This window comes from Lissotriton vulgaris, chromosome 7 (genome assembly GCF_964263255.1).
Source record: "Lissotriton vulgaris chromosome 7, aLisVul1.2, whole genome shotgun sequence".
Classification (NCBI taxonomy): domain Eukaryota; kingdom Metazoa; phylum Chordata; class Amphibia; order Caudata; family Salamandridae; genus Lissotriton; species Lissotriton vulgaris.
The window spans coordinates 600,037,705-600,055,568 of NC_141695.1; the positions used below are offsets into that span (position 1 = coordinate 600,037,705).

At 46.1% G+C, this 17,864-nt stretch overlaps 1 protein-coding gene across 1 annotated transcript in view; it reads left to right on the top strand.

Annotated features, from left to right (window-relative positions):
* The window catches only part of LOC147702089 (peroxisomal acyl-coenzyme A oxidase 1-like), a 213,787-nt gene that overhangs the window by 24,217 nt on the left and 171,706 nt on the right, over positions 1 to 17,864 (top strand). Inside the window, exon 2 of the mRNA XM_086930718.1 lies at positions 1,898 to 2,057. Within this exon, the coding sequence (XP_086786844.1) occupies positions 1,898 to 2,057 (160 nt within the window). The remainder of the gene's footprint in view (positions 1 to 1,897; positions 2,058 to 17,864) is intronic.

Here is a 17,864-nt window from a genome sequence, read left to right on the forward strand (position 1 = left end):
TGACAGTGAGTGCAGACTGAGTGCAGAGTGACAGTGAGTGCAGAGTGACAGTGAGTGCAGAGTGACAGTGAGTGCAGAGTGAGTGCAGAGTGACAGTGAGTGCAGAGTGAGTGCAGAGTGACAGTGAGTGCAGAGTGACAGTGAGTGCAGAGTGACAGTGATTGCAGAGTGACAGTGATTGCAGAGTGAAAGTCATTGCAGAGTGACAGTGAGTGCAGACTGAGTGCAGAGTGACAGTGAGTGCAGAGTGACAGTGAGTGCAGAGATAGTGAGTGCAGAGATAGTGAGTGCAGAGTGACAGTGAGTGCAGAGTGACAGTGAGTGCAGACTGAGTGCAGAGTGACAGTGAGTGCAGACTGAGTGAAGAGTGACAGTGAGTGCAGAGTGACAGTGAGTGCAGAGTGAGTGCAGAGTGACAGTGAGTGCAGAGTGAGTGCAGAGTGACAGTGAGTGCAGAGTGACAGTGAGTGCAGACTGAGTTCAGAGTGACAGTGAGTGCAGAGGGACAGTGAGTGCAGAGTGACAGTGATTGCAGAGTGACAGTGATTGCAGAGTGACAGTGATTGCAGAGTGACAGTGAGTGCAGACTGAGTGCAGAGTGACAGTGAGTGCAGAGTGACAGTGAGTGCAGACTGAGTGCAGAGTGACAGTGAGTGCAGAGTGACAGTGAGTGCAGAGTGACAGTGAGTGCAGAGTGACAGTGAGTGCAGAGTGAGTGCAGAGTGACAGTGAGTGCAGAGTGAGTGCAGAGTGACAGTGAGTGCAGAGTGACAGTGAGTGTAGAGTGACAGTGAGTGCAGAGTGAGTGTAGAGTGACAGTGAGTGCAGAGTGACTGCAGACACAGTGTGTAAGGGTGCAGGGTGCACATTGTGTGAGTGTGCAGAATGAGTGTGCAGGATAAACAGTGTGTGACTATGCAGGGTGACATTGGGAGTGTGCGGGTGAGCAGTGTGTGAATGTGTAGGGGCAGTGTGTGAGTGTGCAGAAAACACCACACACACATACACCACACACACATACCACACACACATACACCACACACACATAACACACACACAAACCACACACCTCACTCTCTCAACACCACACACTCGTCACCACTCACCACAACACACACTCACCACCACACACTCACCCCCCCAGGCTCACCCCCACAGACTCACCACCACACACTCACCACTACACAGAAAACAACACACACAACAACACACCCCCAGCCGTCAATGAATGCTTTCACCATGCACAAACACCAACAACCATCAATGTACGCTTTCACCAAAAACAAACACGACCATGCATCAGTGCCGCTAAACACCCACACACACAACAAACAATGTCAGTGCATCTTTCACTAAACACACACACACACCAATAGCTGACAGTACACCAGCCACTCTTTCAATTGGCACAATCATCAGCAGCTATCAGTGCACATTACCATTTACAATGCCATTATCTCAAACAAACCCGAGCCCTAATGCATTCCTAATGCTTGTTCCCTATTGAAACTGTATGAAACATGGAATATGAGCACTGGGTGTAATTTTCTAACTGCCTGTCACATTTGATGCAGGTTCATCCAACAGTGCTAACATTACACTGTCCTGTCACCCAATTCCCAAAAGTGTATCGTGGACTGAGACCACTCCCTTAAAGCATGTTCTGTGTGTTCCGTGTTATTTACCCCCTCTCTCCTAAGATGTCTCTTTGTCTGATACAAACTTCATACACCTTATGTACCTCTGCCTCATACCTCACCTTAGTTTAACTCTAGTGTAGGGCTGCCTCATACCTATCCCAGAGGTTTTTCTGCCTAAAGCCTCCCCAGTGGTGTACCTTTTCCTCATGCCTATCCTATGATATACTCGCTCACCTTTCTCTCTTTTGGCCTTACAGAAAACTTTGTTCTAAAGGATCCTGATTTCCAGCATGAGGATGCCAACTTTCTGTCCCGCAGCGAGCGCTATGAGTTGGCTATCAAGAAGAGCTCTAAGATGTTCCAGAAGATGAGGGAGTATGGTATTTCTGACCCTGACGAGATATACTTGTTTGAAAGGTAACTATAGTGTGGAGCTATACCAACTGACTTCAGGCAAATGGGTACACTTGATGGAAGCAGTTCAGCTTTAAACTTTTGGAGACAAAACAGTCTATTTAGCTATATTCCCTATGTAGATGCCCCCAAGACCATGAGAAACTGGCTCGCTTGGAAAACCACCTGATATGTCCAAGACATTATTGGCTATTCTGAGGTGCACGTCTGATATCTCTCCTGATTGTATCCCACTTCTACCAGTCTGACAAATCATTTTGTTTCCCTGGAAGCAATTATGCCACTGCTTTGGGTTACCAAAGCAAAGGGAAATTTTTGGACAATTTCACGTCTATATGTTGTATATGTTTTGTATTTCTTAATTTATCTTTTTACTTGTTCCATGCCTGGTGTTACAAACAGTGACTTCTGTCTCTGACTGGAGTTTCTATTTGCCAGTTTTTAGGTTTGCTTGTGCAGCGCTTGTGCTGTGCTTACAAAGTCTTTTGTTATTAAAAAGAAATTGTAACAGGGGCTTAGACCCGGCGCCCTGCCCAGTCATTACATACTATTCGCAGGATTCGCGTCTTTCTTGTTTTCGTCTGTCAGATTCCTTCTGACAGTGGTGAGTTTTTGGATACCGAGGCAGTAGCCTCATTACTCCACATTCATTTCGAATTTTCTAGTCGCTGTTTAGGTTGTCTTATTGATGTGTGACGCTTTGTCACAGTTGAGGTTGTATCACATGGTCAGCTCAGTAGGATTCACTCTGCTTTTATAGCTTCTCGCTGGTCAGCAACAGCTCCTCACGTCATCAGTTTGCATTTCCGCTCGTCTTTCATCGGTTTCGGCTATTCCTTGGAGCTTAGACCAAGTACCCTTTCTGGTTGGCGGTCAGTGGCTTGGAGCCAGTGTCTTGCCCCTGACAGTGCATTTCCAAGGTATTATTTTCCCCATCTTTTCACTCCATACTTATGCATGTGTTCTGCTTATGCTCCCTATCACCTTTCCCCTCTTGCTGTTGTATCCCACAATACCTTATATTTGTAAACCTCCTTGTATATCCCATTGTTCGCTCTTTATGTTAAATTAATTTAATTTTTGCAATTTAAGATAGCACAAACTATTGGAGCGCTTTACATGTGCATCAGTTGCATTACTAATTCCCAGGCACAGAGAGATTAATTAATTTGCCAAGAATTACAGGATTTTGAGTCTCCCGTCGAGACTCGAGCCTGGTTTCCTAGCTTCAAGATCAGCCACTCTCGTTCTTACACCACATAATCTCCCTTCTTCATGCACACTAAACCCACCATATAAGATGGCTGACACTCCTTTGGAATGCACAATTAAGAAGCATTTCAATTATGCGTTCCAAAGCAGTGCCAGCCATCTTTTACGTTGCTTTGACTGCATTTCTATAGAAGCGCTTTTTACACACCAGCACCCCCCCCTCTCCTCCCTCAATTAGTTGCCCAGCTTTAAAATGATCGTGTTACAAGGAAAAGCGACAGCGCAAGTGTCAGAATCACATTTGCGCTGACAGAAGCTTTTTTTTTACTTTTTATATTGATGCAGAAAACGATCCCCACAAACAATAAAGAACTTAATAGATGTAGTTTGTTATACATTCTGCGCTCATCTGCTTGACAAACAATTTTCCCCAAATGAATAGGCGTCAGTGTTGAGAGGATAGACTGTGGTACAACATGCAGAGATGCTGACTTCAGAGCTGGGGAACCAAGTTCGAGTCTCAATGTCAGCAAAACATCCTGTGATTCTGTTCAACTGCCTAATTTCCTCATGCTTGCAAACAAAAAAATAAATGTATACTCGGAAAGTGCTCCATTACCTTTGAGTCCGGTTCACACTGCTCCCGTGTTTTTTTGATTATGACTTTTGACAGATTGCTTCTAGGATTTACTATGACAGCCCTTCCTTCCTTCCTGTTGTAAAACCACCAAAGTATAGAAAGGAGGATGATATTAAGGAATGGGGAGGTCAAAGGAGAAGCGTAGCAGTGCAAGACCTTCCTGACCTACAAATTCTCCCTTCCTCCACTCTTTGCTTACCCTCTCAACCTGGCCTCACCCCCAACCCAACCCATTACCACCCGCCTCCACGCCTCTTTGGAATCTCCCCCTGACGACATTTCACTTAATCAACCCCATCTCAAGGGTGAAATGCAAAGACTTATATCCATCACCACGACTTGTTGCTCAATCAAAGCCCTAACAGAGTTCTGAGGAATCGGATTGGTTCCCAAGTGGTCTCGCTGCCTGCCCACAACCATCACACGCCTCATTTTTGTTGACAAACCACACCTGTCCCTAATTCCCCCACTCGACCCTGGAGACTGAGTGATTGTCTATCAGACAGTGACATCCATGCCCTCCTCCTTACTTAGATCCCCACTAAAGATACAAACAAGGCTTGTCTGTGACAAAGCTAAACTATTCAGGCTAATCCTTATAGAAAACCTAGTTACAACCCTAGAAGGGAAGACAATACCAATCTCAAGTGTATCAACCTCACTCGATCTGTCACTGTTTACTCCAATACCCACCTGAAATGCATGCTCATCAATTGCAGTCATGTGCCTGATATTTAAGATCTCATCCTCACACATGAGTTTGATCTTGTTATCCATACAGAAACCTGGCTAAACAATTCAACTGCTCCTATTCCACATTTACTAGTCCCCCTAGTCACAGCATCATCAGACTAGATAGAGCTAACCGACCCAGTGGAGGAGTAGCCTGCATCTACCATAACACTCTGTGAATCAGTCAGAAACCGTAGCTCCTCCCACTGGCGAATATCTTTGCATCCACATCGCTAGCAATGATAGATTCATTTGCAAACTTCACTTGATCTACCACCCTCCTGGAGGCAACCTATCTTTCATTGAATAAGTCATAGAAGTCATTTCAACCAGTGCTGATCATCAAGCTACCCAGATCTTCCTTGGGGACTTCAACCTTCATTGGAATTACCTGAATGACCATGCAGTGAACACCTTTAAAACCTTTCTATCAGACCTCGAATTGACCCAAATTTGCGACAGCCCTACTCACAACAAGGGAGAGATCTAAGACTTAATAATTGCAAAAACTGACATCACACTGTAGTCTATTGTGCCTTGCGAATGGACAGACCACTAGCATATCACCTTTCTCATCAATGTGGTTGTGATCCCTAAAAGAGCTCAACTAAAAAAAGCAACACAATGGAAAAGAAGTTTGCTGCCCTTCAGTCTTCTTTTTATTAACCTTTTATTGTCATGCAAATAGGTATAACAGCATAATCCACAGTTACCTAGCCATTGCTTAATACAAAAGAAACAACTTACAGAAACAGAACAGTTGGGAGCGAGAGTCTTAGTGTCCTTTGTTGTCGATTCCAACCATCTTCCTGCTTACAGAGTGACAGGGGTATAGCACAACACAGTTATATGCATATGCATTGTATCCAACATTTAGCAGCATCTTATACAATCCCTAGTAGTGGGACTGCATCCTAACCTTTCCTAACAAACCCGCTGGGCAGTGGCAGCAGTACACTAGATTGCCTAATTAGCTATGCGTTGGTTGAGATTATTGGGTGGCTAGATCCTCGAGGGGTGTTATCGAGGTTAGGTTGGTTGTCTCCTCCCACCTGAGTCACTCTGTAAATGGGGCCGAGGTAGGTCTGGAGGCGAGGGACATAAGTTCAGAGTAAGTAAACGATAAATGTTCCTGGCAGAATGTGATACTTTTGATCCAAGTGTCTATGGATGGACCTGTACTTCTCCCCCAGTGTATTGCTAGTTCGTGTTTGGCCAGCAGTTGCAGCATCGCAATTAGCCGCCGATCTATGGAGTAGGCCTCCCTGACATATCCCATTAGGCCTACCAGCGGTGTGCAGCTCATTTCTACCTCTGTGATATCTCGCATTGTAGTGAATACTTTGTCCCAGTAGTCTGCTATCAGCAGACAGTACCATGCCAAGTGGGGAAACGTGGCGTCCTGTAACTTACACTTCCTGCATTTGCTATTTGATCTTAGACCCATTTTCAGAAGCTGCAGGGGGGTACTATATACCTGGTGTAGGAATTTAAAGTTAAGCAATCTTAATCTGTAATTGGGAGATAGTGATTCCAACTGACCACAGCAATATTGCCACTCTGCCTCTGTGATTGGGTTTTCCTGCTCTGAATTCCATATCTCCATCGCGCGCAGCTGTATCACTGGGTGTGCCCGCTGCGTGTAGGTATAAAATTGGGTAATTAGTTCGCGAGGTGACGCATTGGTCAATAAATGTTCCAAAGGAGCGAGAGTGTGCGGTGGGGCCGGAAATGTACTATGCATTTTCCTGCAGATGGCTCTCAGATGGTGATACAGTATAGTGTATAAGAGATTTTGGCGCCCACCGTCTACTGCCTGCTGGGGGACCATAAATTGATTGTCTGAATATAGGTCTGCGAACGTGGTGATTTGTAAGTTGTTTGCCCGCTTTAATGCACCCATATCTTGTAGCATTGGAAAATTGGGATTTCTGGGCAGTAGTATAGAAGGGGCGTATAGATCAAAATGTGCCGCTCTTTTCCTTGGTCCATTCCATGCCCACTCAGTGTCTCAGCTCTGTTTATTTCCTTGTTTGGGGATTCATATTGCTGAAACTAAGCCATGGAGAGTGGAAGTGGGGCAACATTATCTCTCTTGAATGCCACATAATGCTGAAAGTGATTTGGGTTGAGCCATTAGTATAGCATATAATTTGAAGTCCGGTGCTTCCAGCCCCCATTGACTTAGTGGCAAAGTCAGGACTTCCCATGTGATTCTGGGTTATTTCCCCACCCAGACTAAAGTGATTATGTTGATTCTGAGTCTGTTAAAGAAGGCTTCAGTGAAGAGTATAGGCAGGTTTACGAACAGGTTTAGTAGTTTGGGCAGGATCACCATTTTTACTATTGCTATGCCCCCTGACAGCGAGATAGGCAATTTTGTCCAAATGGGTATTATCTCTTCAATCCATGACATTACATGGCTATAATTTGTCTCATATATTTCTCTTCCATGGGATCCTCATCAATAGTCCTAAGCACTGAATATTCCCGCCCATGCGCGGGGACCCCGGAAATAATAAAAAATATATATGAAAACATATATATATACAGCTCTATATATGTATATAAATATAATTTTTTTCACATATCAATGCAGCCCCGATAAAAGAGGCTAATCAATATAACAATAAATAACTGCTCTTACAATCACATACTATAGAATATAGACCACAGGAGGGCAAGCATTACTTGAACTCTTTTTAATGAGGAGACTCAAAGCCAATCAGTAAAAGAGCAAGCATTGTTAGCCTATATGCTGCTTTGAAAACCAATAGCACAGAAAATTAAAGCAAATGAAAGCACAAAAACTGGCACCTTTGCCTTTAAGGCAGCCATGACCCCCAGCTTCCCATCATGCATCAGGGGTGACAGTTAAGTCAGTTGTTCTTTCCGGCTCCTTCAATCAGGACCCTGGAATTCAAAGCTCTGACTTTTTGGCTTTTTTGTCAAATATTTCTTCAGTTTATTGTGGTTTTCTACCATTCACTCAACGTCTTTTTGGTACAACCATTTTTTTGACAGAAAGTGATTTATTTTCTGTTATAATGCCATCTCTTTTTGATCCTTGCCCCTCCCGTTGCAAGAAGAAGGCAAGATCTAACAGTTATTCTGTGTGTATTCTCTGCCTTCCTGATTCTTATTCCTCTGAGACCTCTCAGCATTACAAGAAGCTGTCTAGGAGAACTAGAGAGAAAGGATACGTCTCTATGGACTTTCTGAGACAGGAAGGTCTCCGGTGAGGCAGAAGAAAAAGAGGGGCAGATTGACGTCGAGAAGCAAAATCCCGATCCGTTCCCCATTGTCGTCGGGATCTGTGTCGAATTTACCAACGGCGAAGAAACGGATGTCGGCGTCGAGACCTCCACAGTTGATGGTGCACCAAACGACTCAAGATTCAAACATGAAAGTTTCAACGTCGAGTCATCAGGTAACTGACCGTCCTTTGGCGTCAACCTGGCGACGCTCAACGTCGAGGAGTAGGTCTCAGTCAGCATTGGCTCAACGTTCGACGTCGAAGCATAAGTCTCCGTCGGCGTCCTGCCTCAGGCAGTCGACGTCAAGGCACGAGACTCTGTTGGCTTCTTCTCGTAGACGATCGACGTCTAGACACAACAATCTGTTGACGTCATCACATAGACGTTTGATGTCGAGGCACAAGATTCCGTCAGCGCTTCCTCACGGGTGCTCGGCATTGAGACAGGGTACTACGTCGGCATCAACTCAAGGATGTTCGACGTCGAGACGAACACCACCGTTGTCGTCAACCAGGCACCGATCAACGTCGAGGCACAGATCTGCCCCCGGAGAACGGGCGACGTTGAGAACGCACCGTTTGCCGTCGAGACATTGGTCTCTGTCTTCCTCATGTCCAGTGAGCATTTCTACATCACCATCACCGACGTAGAGGGCTAAATCACTAGTGGTGGTTCAAGACACAGTGACTCCGCGTTCAACGTCGAGACACTCTCATCAATCGGTGTCGACACATCACACAGGGTCTAGACACATTTCGTCATCGTCCTCAAGGTCACTGGAGGTGATTATTTCAACGCTGAGCAGTCCGGAGGCTTCATCTGTATGCCCCCGTTTACGCTCGGACGCCCCTGCACAAGAAGAGAAGCAGAAATCTTCATCTGTGCTCCTCTCTCCTAGGTAGAGGTTTCCTATGCATCACTGGCAGAAATCTGCACAAGCACGAGGTCCTCAGGATTACACCATCCCTCTACACAGGTCTCCACTGGCCCGGCTGGTACAAGCAGTAGATCTCTCTCCTACTACTCCATCGAGGGGTTGAGATCATATGCCTACTCCGGCTCCTTCCTCAACACGTAGATCTACGTCTCAGGATTATCGGAGAAGGCGCAGGTCACCGACACGTTCACCCTCTTCTACCCAATCTTCAAAGATGGACTACTCTTCGAGCCTTACAGAAAGTCCAACGTTGAGGCCTCCTCATCAACTGTTCCTTCCGATTAGGAAAGCAGAGCACGGGATTTGTGGGGGAGAAAAGTCTGCGGCATGTCATCCTCCATGTTGAAGGCCTGGAGCACCTCGGCGCTATTAGGTCTTTATGATAGGTCCTTGTGGGACTCACTTCAAAGGTTTACAGAAAAACTACCCAAAGAAGACAGCAGGGACTTTGAGGAGATATCGCAGGAAGGAAACTTGGTGGCAAATCAAGTTATCAGTGCCACAGCTGATAGAGCGACACTGTCTGCGGACTCCTATGCACACAGAATCTGTGCCAGATGGTCATCCTGGCTCCTACTAGCTGCACTAAACCCTGAAGCTCAGTCACGGATCCTCAACCTCCCATTCTCAGGGTCCTCCTTGTTTGGCACTCACACAGATTAGGAGATGTTGAGGAGACGGAGCTCGATACCCTGAAGGCAGTAGGGCTTGAAAGAAAAAAGGACTTCAGGCGCTGATACAGACCATACGATCGAAGGCCCTCCCATCAGAGGGTTCAAACCCCTCAGTGGCAGAGGCATCAACATTAACAGAGCCAATCAAAGAGCCACTATCAAAGAAGGACTACTCTTCGACCCTTAGCAGAGAGAGAGGAGCCCCTTGTCAATATGCTGCCTCAGCAAACACTCCATCGAAGCAATTAGTGTTTGCTTCCCCCATCGCAGTTTCCCACTCCGGTGGGGGGAAGTATAGCCAACCATCTGGAAGAGTGACGTGGTATCACAAAAGACCAATGGGTGATAACTAACCTGCAGAATGGGTACTTTCTACGTTTCCAGCATCAACCTCCTACGATCCCTCCAGAAAAAAAAATGTGCCACCAGATGCAGATACTGCAACAGGAAGTATCCACCCTCCTGCACAAATCAGCCATCGAGGAAGTTCTTATACCGCAGTGAAGTCAAAGGGTTTATTCAAGGTACTTCCTAGTGAAGAAGAAAGGTCGTAAATCAGAATACAGACCTATCCTGGATCTTCGTGCCCTCAACAAATCCATCAGGAAGGAGAAGTCTTGCATGTCGGCTCTCCATCAAATATATTCCCATCTCCAACTAAGGTATTGGATGTGTTCGCTGGATCTGCAGGATGCATACTTTCACGTCCCAGTCAGTCCACATCACAGAAAGTTCCTTCGTTTGCTGGTGGGATCAACCCATTATCAATTCAAAGTCCTGCCATTTGGATTGAAGTCAGCTCCCCGAGTGTTTACAAAATGCATGGAATAGTAGCAGCCGCTCTACAGTGCGAAGGCATCTTTGTTTATCCTTATCTCAATGACTGGCTTCTGAAAGGTCCTTCTTCCCAGAGCGTGAAGAACCACTATCAGCAATGTCTACACCTTTGCCAATGACTGGGTCTCCTCGTCAACTTCGAGAAATCGACTCAGCATCCCACGCAAAGAATCCACTATCTGGGTGCAACAATAGACTCTGCAATAGGAATAGTGTTTCCTTCAGAGAAGAGACTGTCATCTATCACTATGAAATGCAAGCAGATTCTGCGCAACAACTTCCCTTCAGTCCGTCAGGTTGCTTCACTCCAAGGGTCGATGGTATCCTGCATTTTCTTGTCCCCAACGCCAGGCTAAGGATGCATCCTTTACAGCAGGATCTGGAGGACTAGTGGGATCAACTAACGTCTCGATGGGACAACAGAATACATCTGTCAAAAGCAGCCAGAACACCAGTTCCTTGGTGGATGCGACAGGAAAATCTGTTGATAGGGGTTCCTTTCCATCCATCAGTCTCCTCTCTCTCAGTCTTTAATCACAGATGCTTCCCTCCAGGGTTGGGGAGCAAACATGGGGTCCCTCCAGACTCAAGGTCAATGGTCGACAAAAGAACAATTGTACCACATCAACATGCTGGAGCTACGAGCGTTGCATCTAGACCTCAAGGCTTCTCTCCCATCCATTCAAACCAGTTCCATTCTAGTTCAGACGGACAATATGACCACCATGACCTATCTGAACAAGCAGGGAGGGACTCGATCTTGGTCTCTGTCTCTGGAAGCCCAAGCTCTCTGGCATTGGCTGCTTGCAAGGAATCTGACAATTACAGCAATACACCTGCCGGAGGAGCAGAATTCACAAGCCCCCGCTCTCAGTCATCGCTTTAAGGACCAGCAGAACTGGGTTCTAAATGATGAAGTCGTCGAAGAAATTTTCTGAAAATGGGGTCGCCCAAGCACCGATCTTTTGGCGGACGACACAAACAAAAAATTCAGCGACTTTGCCTCAAGGTTCTATGGACCAGGGTCAGGAGGGAATGCCCTTTTGATCAACTTGTCAGGAGACTTTGTATACGCTTTTCCCCCCTTTCTCTCATCCCGAAGGTTGTAACCAAACCCGCCCACTCTGAGGCAAGGATGATCTTGATCACTCGGGACTGGCCATGACAGTGGTGGTACCCAGACCTTCTGCGTCTATCAGAATGCCCACACGAGATTGCCATGCCGACCAGACCTTCTGTCCAAGATGAACGGGAGCATTCATCACCCCAACCTTGCATCGCTGAACTTGGCAGCATGGCTGCCTAGGTCCTAGGTAGCATGGCTGCCTAGGTCTTAGGTCCTCCAATATGGCCATTTAGGTCTCCCACAGAACTGCATGACCATCTTGAAAGAAGCAAGAAGGCCTTCCACAAAACACTCTTATGCTTGTAAATGGAAGCGTTTTTTCTTTGTGGTGTGTGCAAAATGATTACCATTCAACCAAGGGGCAGGTTGAAGTGATTTTACTGTACCTTCTTCACTTAGCTAAGGTAGGTCAAAAATTATCTTACATAAAAGTACACCTAGCTGCCATTATGGCATACAGACGGTCTCCTTCTCAGCCACCTTTCGTTCAACTGCAGGTAGTGAAGGACTTCTTGCAATGGTCAAAGAAGGTTTACCCTCCTATTCGACCTTCTTCGCCTCCCTGGGAGCTATATCTGGTTCTGTCTAAACTGATGGGTCCCCCGTTTTAACCTATCCACAAAGCAGCCCTCCAACACCTTACGTGGAAGGTAACCTTTTTGATGGCAATTACCTCAGCTCGCAGGGTAAGCGAGATTCAGGCTCTCTGCTCAAAAGAACCATACACAGTTTTTCATCTCAATAGAGTTGTTTTGAGATCCCACCCCTCCTTCCTTCCGAAAGTGGTGTTGGATTTCTATGTCAACCAATCCATTTCGCTGCCTACCTTTTTTCCTAATTCTCTAATTCCTCTACTCCAGCCGAGAGGTCCCTATACTCTTTAGACCTGAAACGGGTTTTGAAGTTCAATTTGGACAGGTCTAAGGCAATTTGGAAATCTGATCAACTGTTCATTGATTACGGGTCAACCAGAACAGGGTTTCCATCCTCAAAGCGTTCCATCTCCAGGTGGATAGCGTCATGTATAAAACTGGCTTATCAGTTTGCACCAAAGCCACGTTGGTCTACGCCCAGGGCTCATTCCACTAGAGGAAAGGCAGCTACAACAGCTTTTCTTAACAATGTACTGATTTCTGAGATCTGCAAAGCAGCCACTCGGAGATCTGTGCATACATTTACAAGACACTATTGTCTTGATTCAGATACCAGAACAGACACTCAAGTAGGCCTGGCCTCCTTGAAAAGTTTGTTCCAAAACTTATTAAACTTGGTTTGGTAATTTTTTTTTCTCATTTGCCCCCAGGTGGAGGATGGGCTTGCTATTCGATTCATTGCTTATGAATATTGATGAGGATCCCCTAGAAGAGAAGGATACGTTACTTACCTGTAATACTAGTTCTCTTCCAGGGGTTTTCTCATCAAAGTCATAAGCAACCCACTCGCCTCCCCAATCAAATGAGACTTTTATTAAGCTATTTCTTTGTGCCCTGACCCTCGGGTCTCCGCAAAGAACAACTGACCTAACTGTCACTCCTGAGGCATGATGGGACGCTGGGGGTCATGGCTGCCTTAAAGGCACGGTGCCAGTTTTGGTGTTTTCAATTGCTTTCATTTTCCAAGCTATTGGTTTTCAATGCAGCCTATAGGCTAACAATGCATGCTCTTTTACTGATTGGTTTTGAGTCTCCTCATCAAAAAGAGTTCAAGTAATGCATGCCCTCGTGTGCTCTATATTCTATAGTATGTGATTGTAAGAGCAGTTATAATTATTGTTACATTGATTAGCCTCTTTTATAGGGGTTGCAATGATATGTGAAAAAATTATATATGTATATATATTTATATATAAAGCTGTGTATATATATATATATGTTTTCATATATATATATATATATATATATATATATATATATATATTTTATTTCCGGGGTCCCCGCGCATGGATGGGAATATTCAGTGCTTATGACTTTGTAAATGTAAATGTAAATGTATGTGTCTTGTAAAGCGCACTGCTGCCCTGAGGCGTCGTGGCGCTGTAGACCGCTGGGGAACACGTCCTGGCTATCCCTGTGAGATGGTCCCTACTGGGTATCTCCAAGGTGAAACCAGGCATCCCTGGCGAATGTGGGGGGCCGTTGTAGAGATGAGGCAAGCTAATGCCTAGAGTTGCCGAGTGTGATCCCTGGTTAGAGTAGGCACTGAGGCGAGAATTATCGAGTCCGCTGACCCTGGTCCACGACCCTGCCGCGTCGGGAATTGAACCCTGGTCCCATGCCGTTCTCAGCTTCCGGGTCTGCCGTCTCTAACCAGTGAGCCACAACACTCCACTTTGATGAGGATACCCCTGGAAGAGAACTAGAATGACAGGTAAGTAACTTATCTTTCTTTCATGTCTCTGCTTATCCACACCAGAAGATATTTAACTGGTCCGTCAGCCCACTGTAATGGGAAGTCAAGTGGGAATGTTTTCGTACCATAGGTGAGGGACAGTAATATGGACTTGGACCGAGGGAGAACAGTTGGATATACAGGATGGATTCTATGAAACCAAAAGGACTGAATGACCGCTTGGAATTTGCATGCTATTTATAATGTATTCTACTCACGTTGACATAGGCTTGTTCTAAATTATCCCACCATTCTGAGACACATAATTTTGGTTTGTTGATTGTCTGCTTGATTTATCTATGATGCATGTATCACATTTATTGTGATGTGATACACGATATTTTTATACTTCACTCGAAAATCAGATATAAGTAACACACTGGTTACACTTCCCATGACCCTCAGACACATTTGAGGAATAGTTCCTGCTATCCACAAACTGAGTACGATTAGGACTAACTGAGCATGAGGTAAACTTTAGCAAGGTTTTAAACACAAGTGACACTTTTGCTCGCACTTGGTTTGAATATAAGATACATATACAAATTAGTTCCCAAATACAGTATAACACCTTCCAAGATGGCCCCCATACTCAAGAAGTCACATGTCTGCTAGTCCACCCATTAGGCTTATACACCACCTTTAAACCGATGGATGACTGCACGATAACATACGATGAACCATCAGTAACACTGCCGAAATCAGGATAAACTGAGAATGAGGTAAGCCCGAACAAGTTTTAATCAGGATTTAAAACAATAAGGAGAGCCAGAACGCTGAGATTTACATTTACCGAAAGCGCAACAGTAATAAGTCACGCTATGCTATAGAAACGAGAATGTGTGGTAACCAGACTGGTTAAACCGCACTGTCATTGAGTCGCTTAATCGTGGTTAGCAGGGCTCCGTATCATAAGAAACCACAACATACCTACTTGGCATTGAGGGATGAAGAGAGAAACGCAATCACTGGAATCCAGTGAGGAGGCCACTTTGATGGTCATGGTGTGGAACGTCAATGGGCTGGGCAACAAAATCAAGCTTTTAATAGTCCTACAATATCTGCGAAGACACGCCCCAGATATAGTTCTCCTGCAGGAGATTCACTTGAAGGGTAACTACTATAAAGCTTTAAATTGATATGGGTATACACTCCTTGCTCACACAGGCTACACAACGGGCTCTGGAGGAGTGGGAATAATGGGTAAAACATCTACTCCATTAATTCCTAGTCCGACATGGCACAACCATCTTGGCACATATGTTGCTCTGACAGGCCCGTGGGAGGGTATAACATTAAACCTCTACTTGATCTATATACCACCAAGGCTACACACGGATACACTACAGGCACTGAGTGCCCTTTTACTGGAGATGCTACAGGACACGCTAGTGATGGGGGAAGACATGAACGCGGTCATGTACCCATAGAGGGATAGAGTGTCGAGGACTCACTCTGGTGCTGGTCAAGAGCCCATAAGGGCATTTGTGGTGGCAATGGGACTGCTGAACTTGTGGCAGGACCTCAACCATATGCAGAGACAATATATATCTACTAGTCCACTGCAATTGGCAGCTACCCCCGACTAGATCATATCCTCACATATCACTCACATGCAGGTCTGTTCCCCTGCGCTACACACAAAACGCATGCTATTTCAGACCATTCCCAAGTAGAGGTGCAACTGTAAGGTCCCCTGAAAGACACTACCATTCCCCCTAGAATAGATTCCTGGTATTTTAAGACAAAACATTTGTACATTAGAACTGGGAGTGGACAGATCAATATTTCCAAGATAATGAAGGGACGGTTGATTCCACATGTTCTCTATGGGAAGCCTATAAGACAGTTATATGAGGACACGCACAGGCCTTGATAAGAGGGAAACGGAAGGAACAGAGATTGGCAAATGAGGACCTGGAAAGGCAGATAGGTTGGCTGGAAGCCAGGGTACTGCTTGACAAAGAGAACTACATTCTACTGGGAGACCTCAACTTCCACCTGGAAAAGAAAAACGACAGCAACACCACCACCCTTCTGGACAACCTCGCCAATATCGGACTCAAACAACTTGTTGACACCCCCACACACTTGGCCGGACACACGCTCGACCCTATCTTCACCTCCAGCAAACACATCTCCTTCGATCACACCACTTCTCTCCATTGGACGGACCACAGCTGCATTCACTTCAACTACATAAAGTCCACGAGTCACAACCCCTCACAACCTATTCCTCGAAGAAATTGGAACAAAATCACCACCGACCAGCTCTTCACTTCGCTTCACCAAAACCCCCCTGCCAAATCATCGGACCCAAACCAAGCAGCCACCAACCTCACACAATGGATCACCCACAGCGCCGATGAATTAGCACCCCTGAAAAACCATCTAATCAAACAAGGTAGCAAAAAAGCCCCCTGGTTCAATGATGACCTTAAGAAATCCAAGAAGTTCTGTCGTACTCTCGAGAAAGCCTGGAGAAAAAACCCAACCACTGACAACCTGGCCACCTTCAAGAACGCCACCCGCAAACACCACCAACTGATCCGATCCACCAAGAAATCAGCATTCAAGGATCAACTGGACAACAACGCCCAAAACAGCAAGGAACTATTCAACATCGTCAAAGAATTTACCAACCCCACCGCCGGCATCAACGACATCACTCCCTCCCAAGTCCTCTGCGACTCTCTATCTTCATTCTTCCACAACAAAATCGCCGAAATACATAACAGCTTTGAAAACCAGTCCCGAGACCAGTCCACTCCACCCACCTCCGACCTAAAACCACACTTCAACAACCTTTGCGCCTGGAACCCAATCGCCACCGAAGACACCATCAGCCTGATGAACTCCATCCACTCAGGATCGCCAACCGACCCTTGTCCCCACCACATCTTCAACAAAGCAGACTCCATCATCGCACCCCATCTTCGCGATGTCACCAACTGTTCCTTCAAATCCGCTACCTTCCCGGAAAGCTGGAAACATGCCGAACTCAGTGCCCTCCTGAAGAAACCCACAGCAGACCCCACTGAACTTAAGAACTACCGCCCCATATCGCTCCTCCCTTTCTCTGCCAAAGTCATCGAGAAAGCCGTCAATAGCCAGCTCACCACCTTCCTTGAAGCCAACAAATCCCTCGACCCCTCACAGTCCGGATTCCGAGCCAAACACAACACAGAGACCGCCCTCATCGCAGCAACAGACGACATTCGAACTCTACTGGACAACGGAGAAACAGTCGCCCTCATCCTACTTGACCTCTCCGCGGCCTTCGACACAGTCTGTCATACCACCCTCATACAACGCCTCAACAACGTCGGAATACAAGGGAAAGCATTGGCCTGGATCATCTCGTTCCTCGCCGGAAGAACCCAAAGAGTCCGCCTCCCCCCTTTTAAATCAGAAGCCACCGAAGTCATCTGCGGCGTACCAGAAGGATCATCACTCAGTCCTACCCTCTTCAACGTATACATGAGTCCCCTCGCATCCATCGCGCGCCAACACAACCTCAACATCATCTACGCAGACGAAACTCAGCTGATCCTATCACTCACCAAAGACCCAAACACCGCCAGAACCAACTTACACGAAGGAATGAAAGAAGTTATTATTATTATTATTATTAACGAGTTTTATATAGCGCCTGGTTACCCTTGGGCATCCCCGCGCTGATCCAGAAGGAAACACTGCCACTATAGACACCAGAACTAGACAGTGAATAGATGAGTTTTTAAAAGTTTACGGAACCGAAGAAGGCTCGTTTCCGAGCGTAAGTGCAAAGGGAGAGAATTCCACAGGGTGGCCACATTTATGGAGAAGTAGCTGAATGGATGAAGAGCAGCCGTTTGAAACTAAACTCAGACAAAACGGAAGTCCTCATTTTAGGCTCATCCCCCTCTGCCTGGGACGACTCATGGTGGCCACCGGCCCTGGGAAACGCACCCATACCTACGGATCGCGCACGTAACCTGGGCTTCATCCTGGACTCCTCCGTTTCG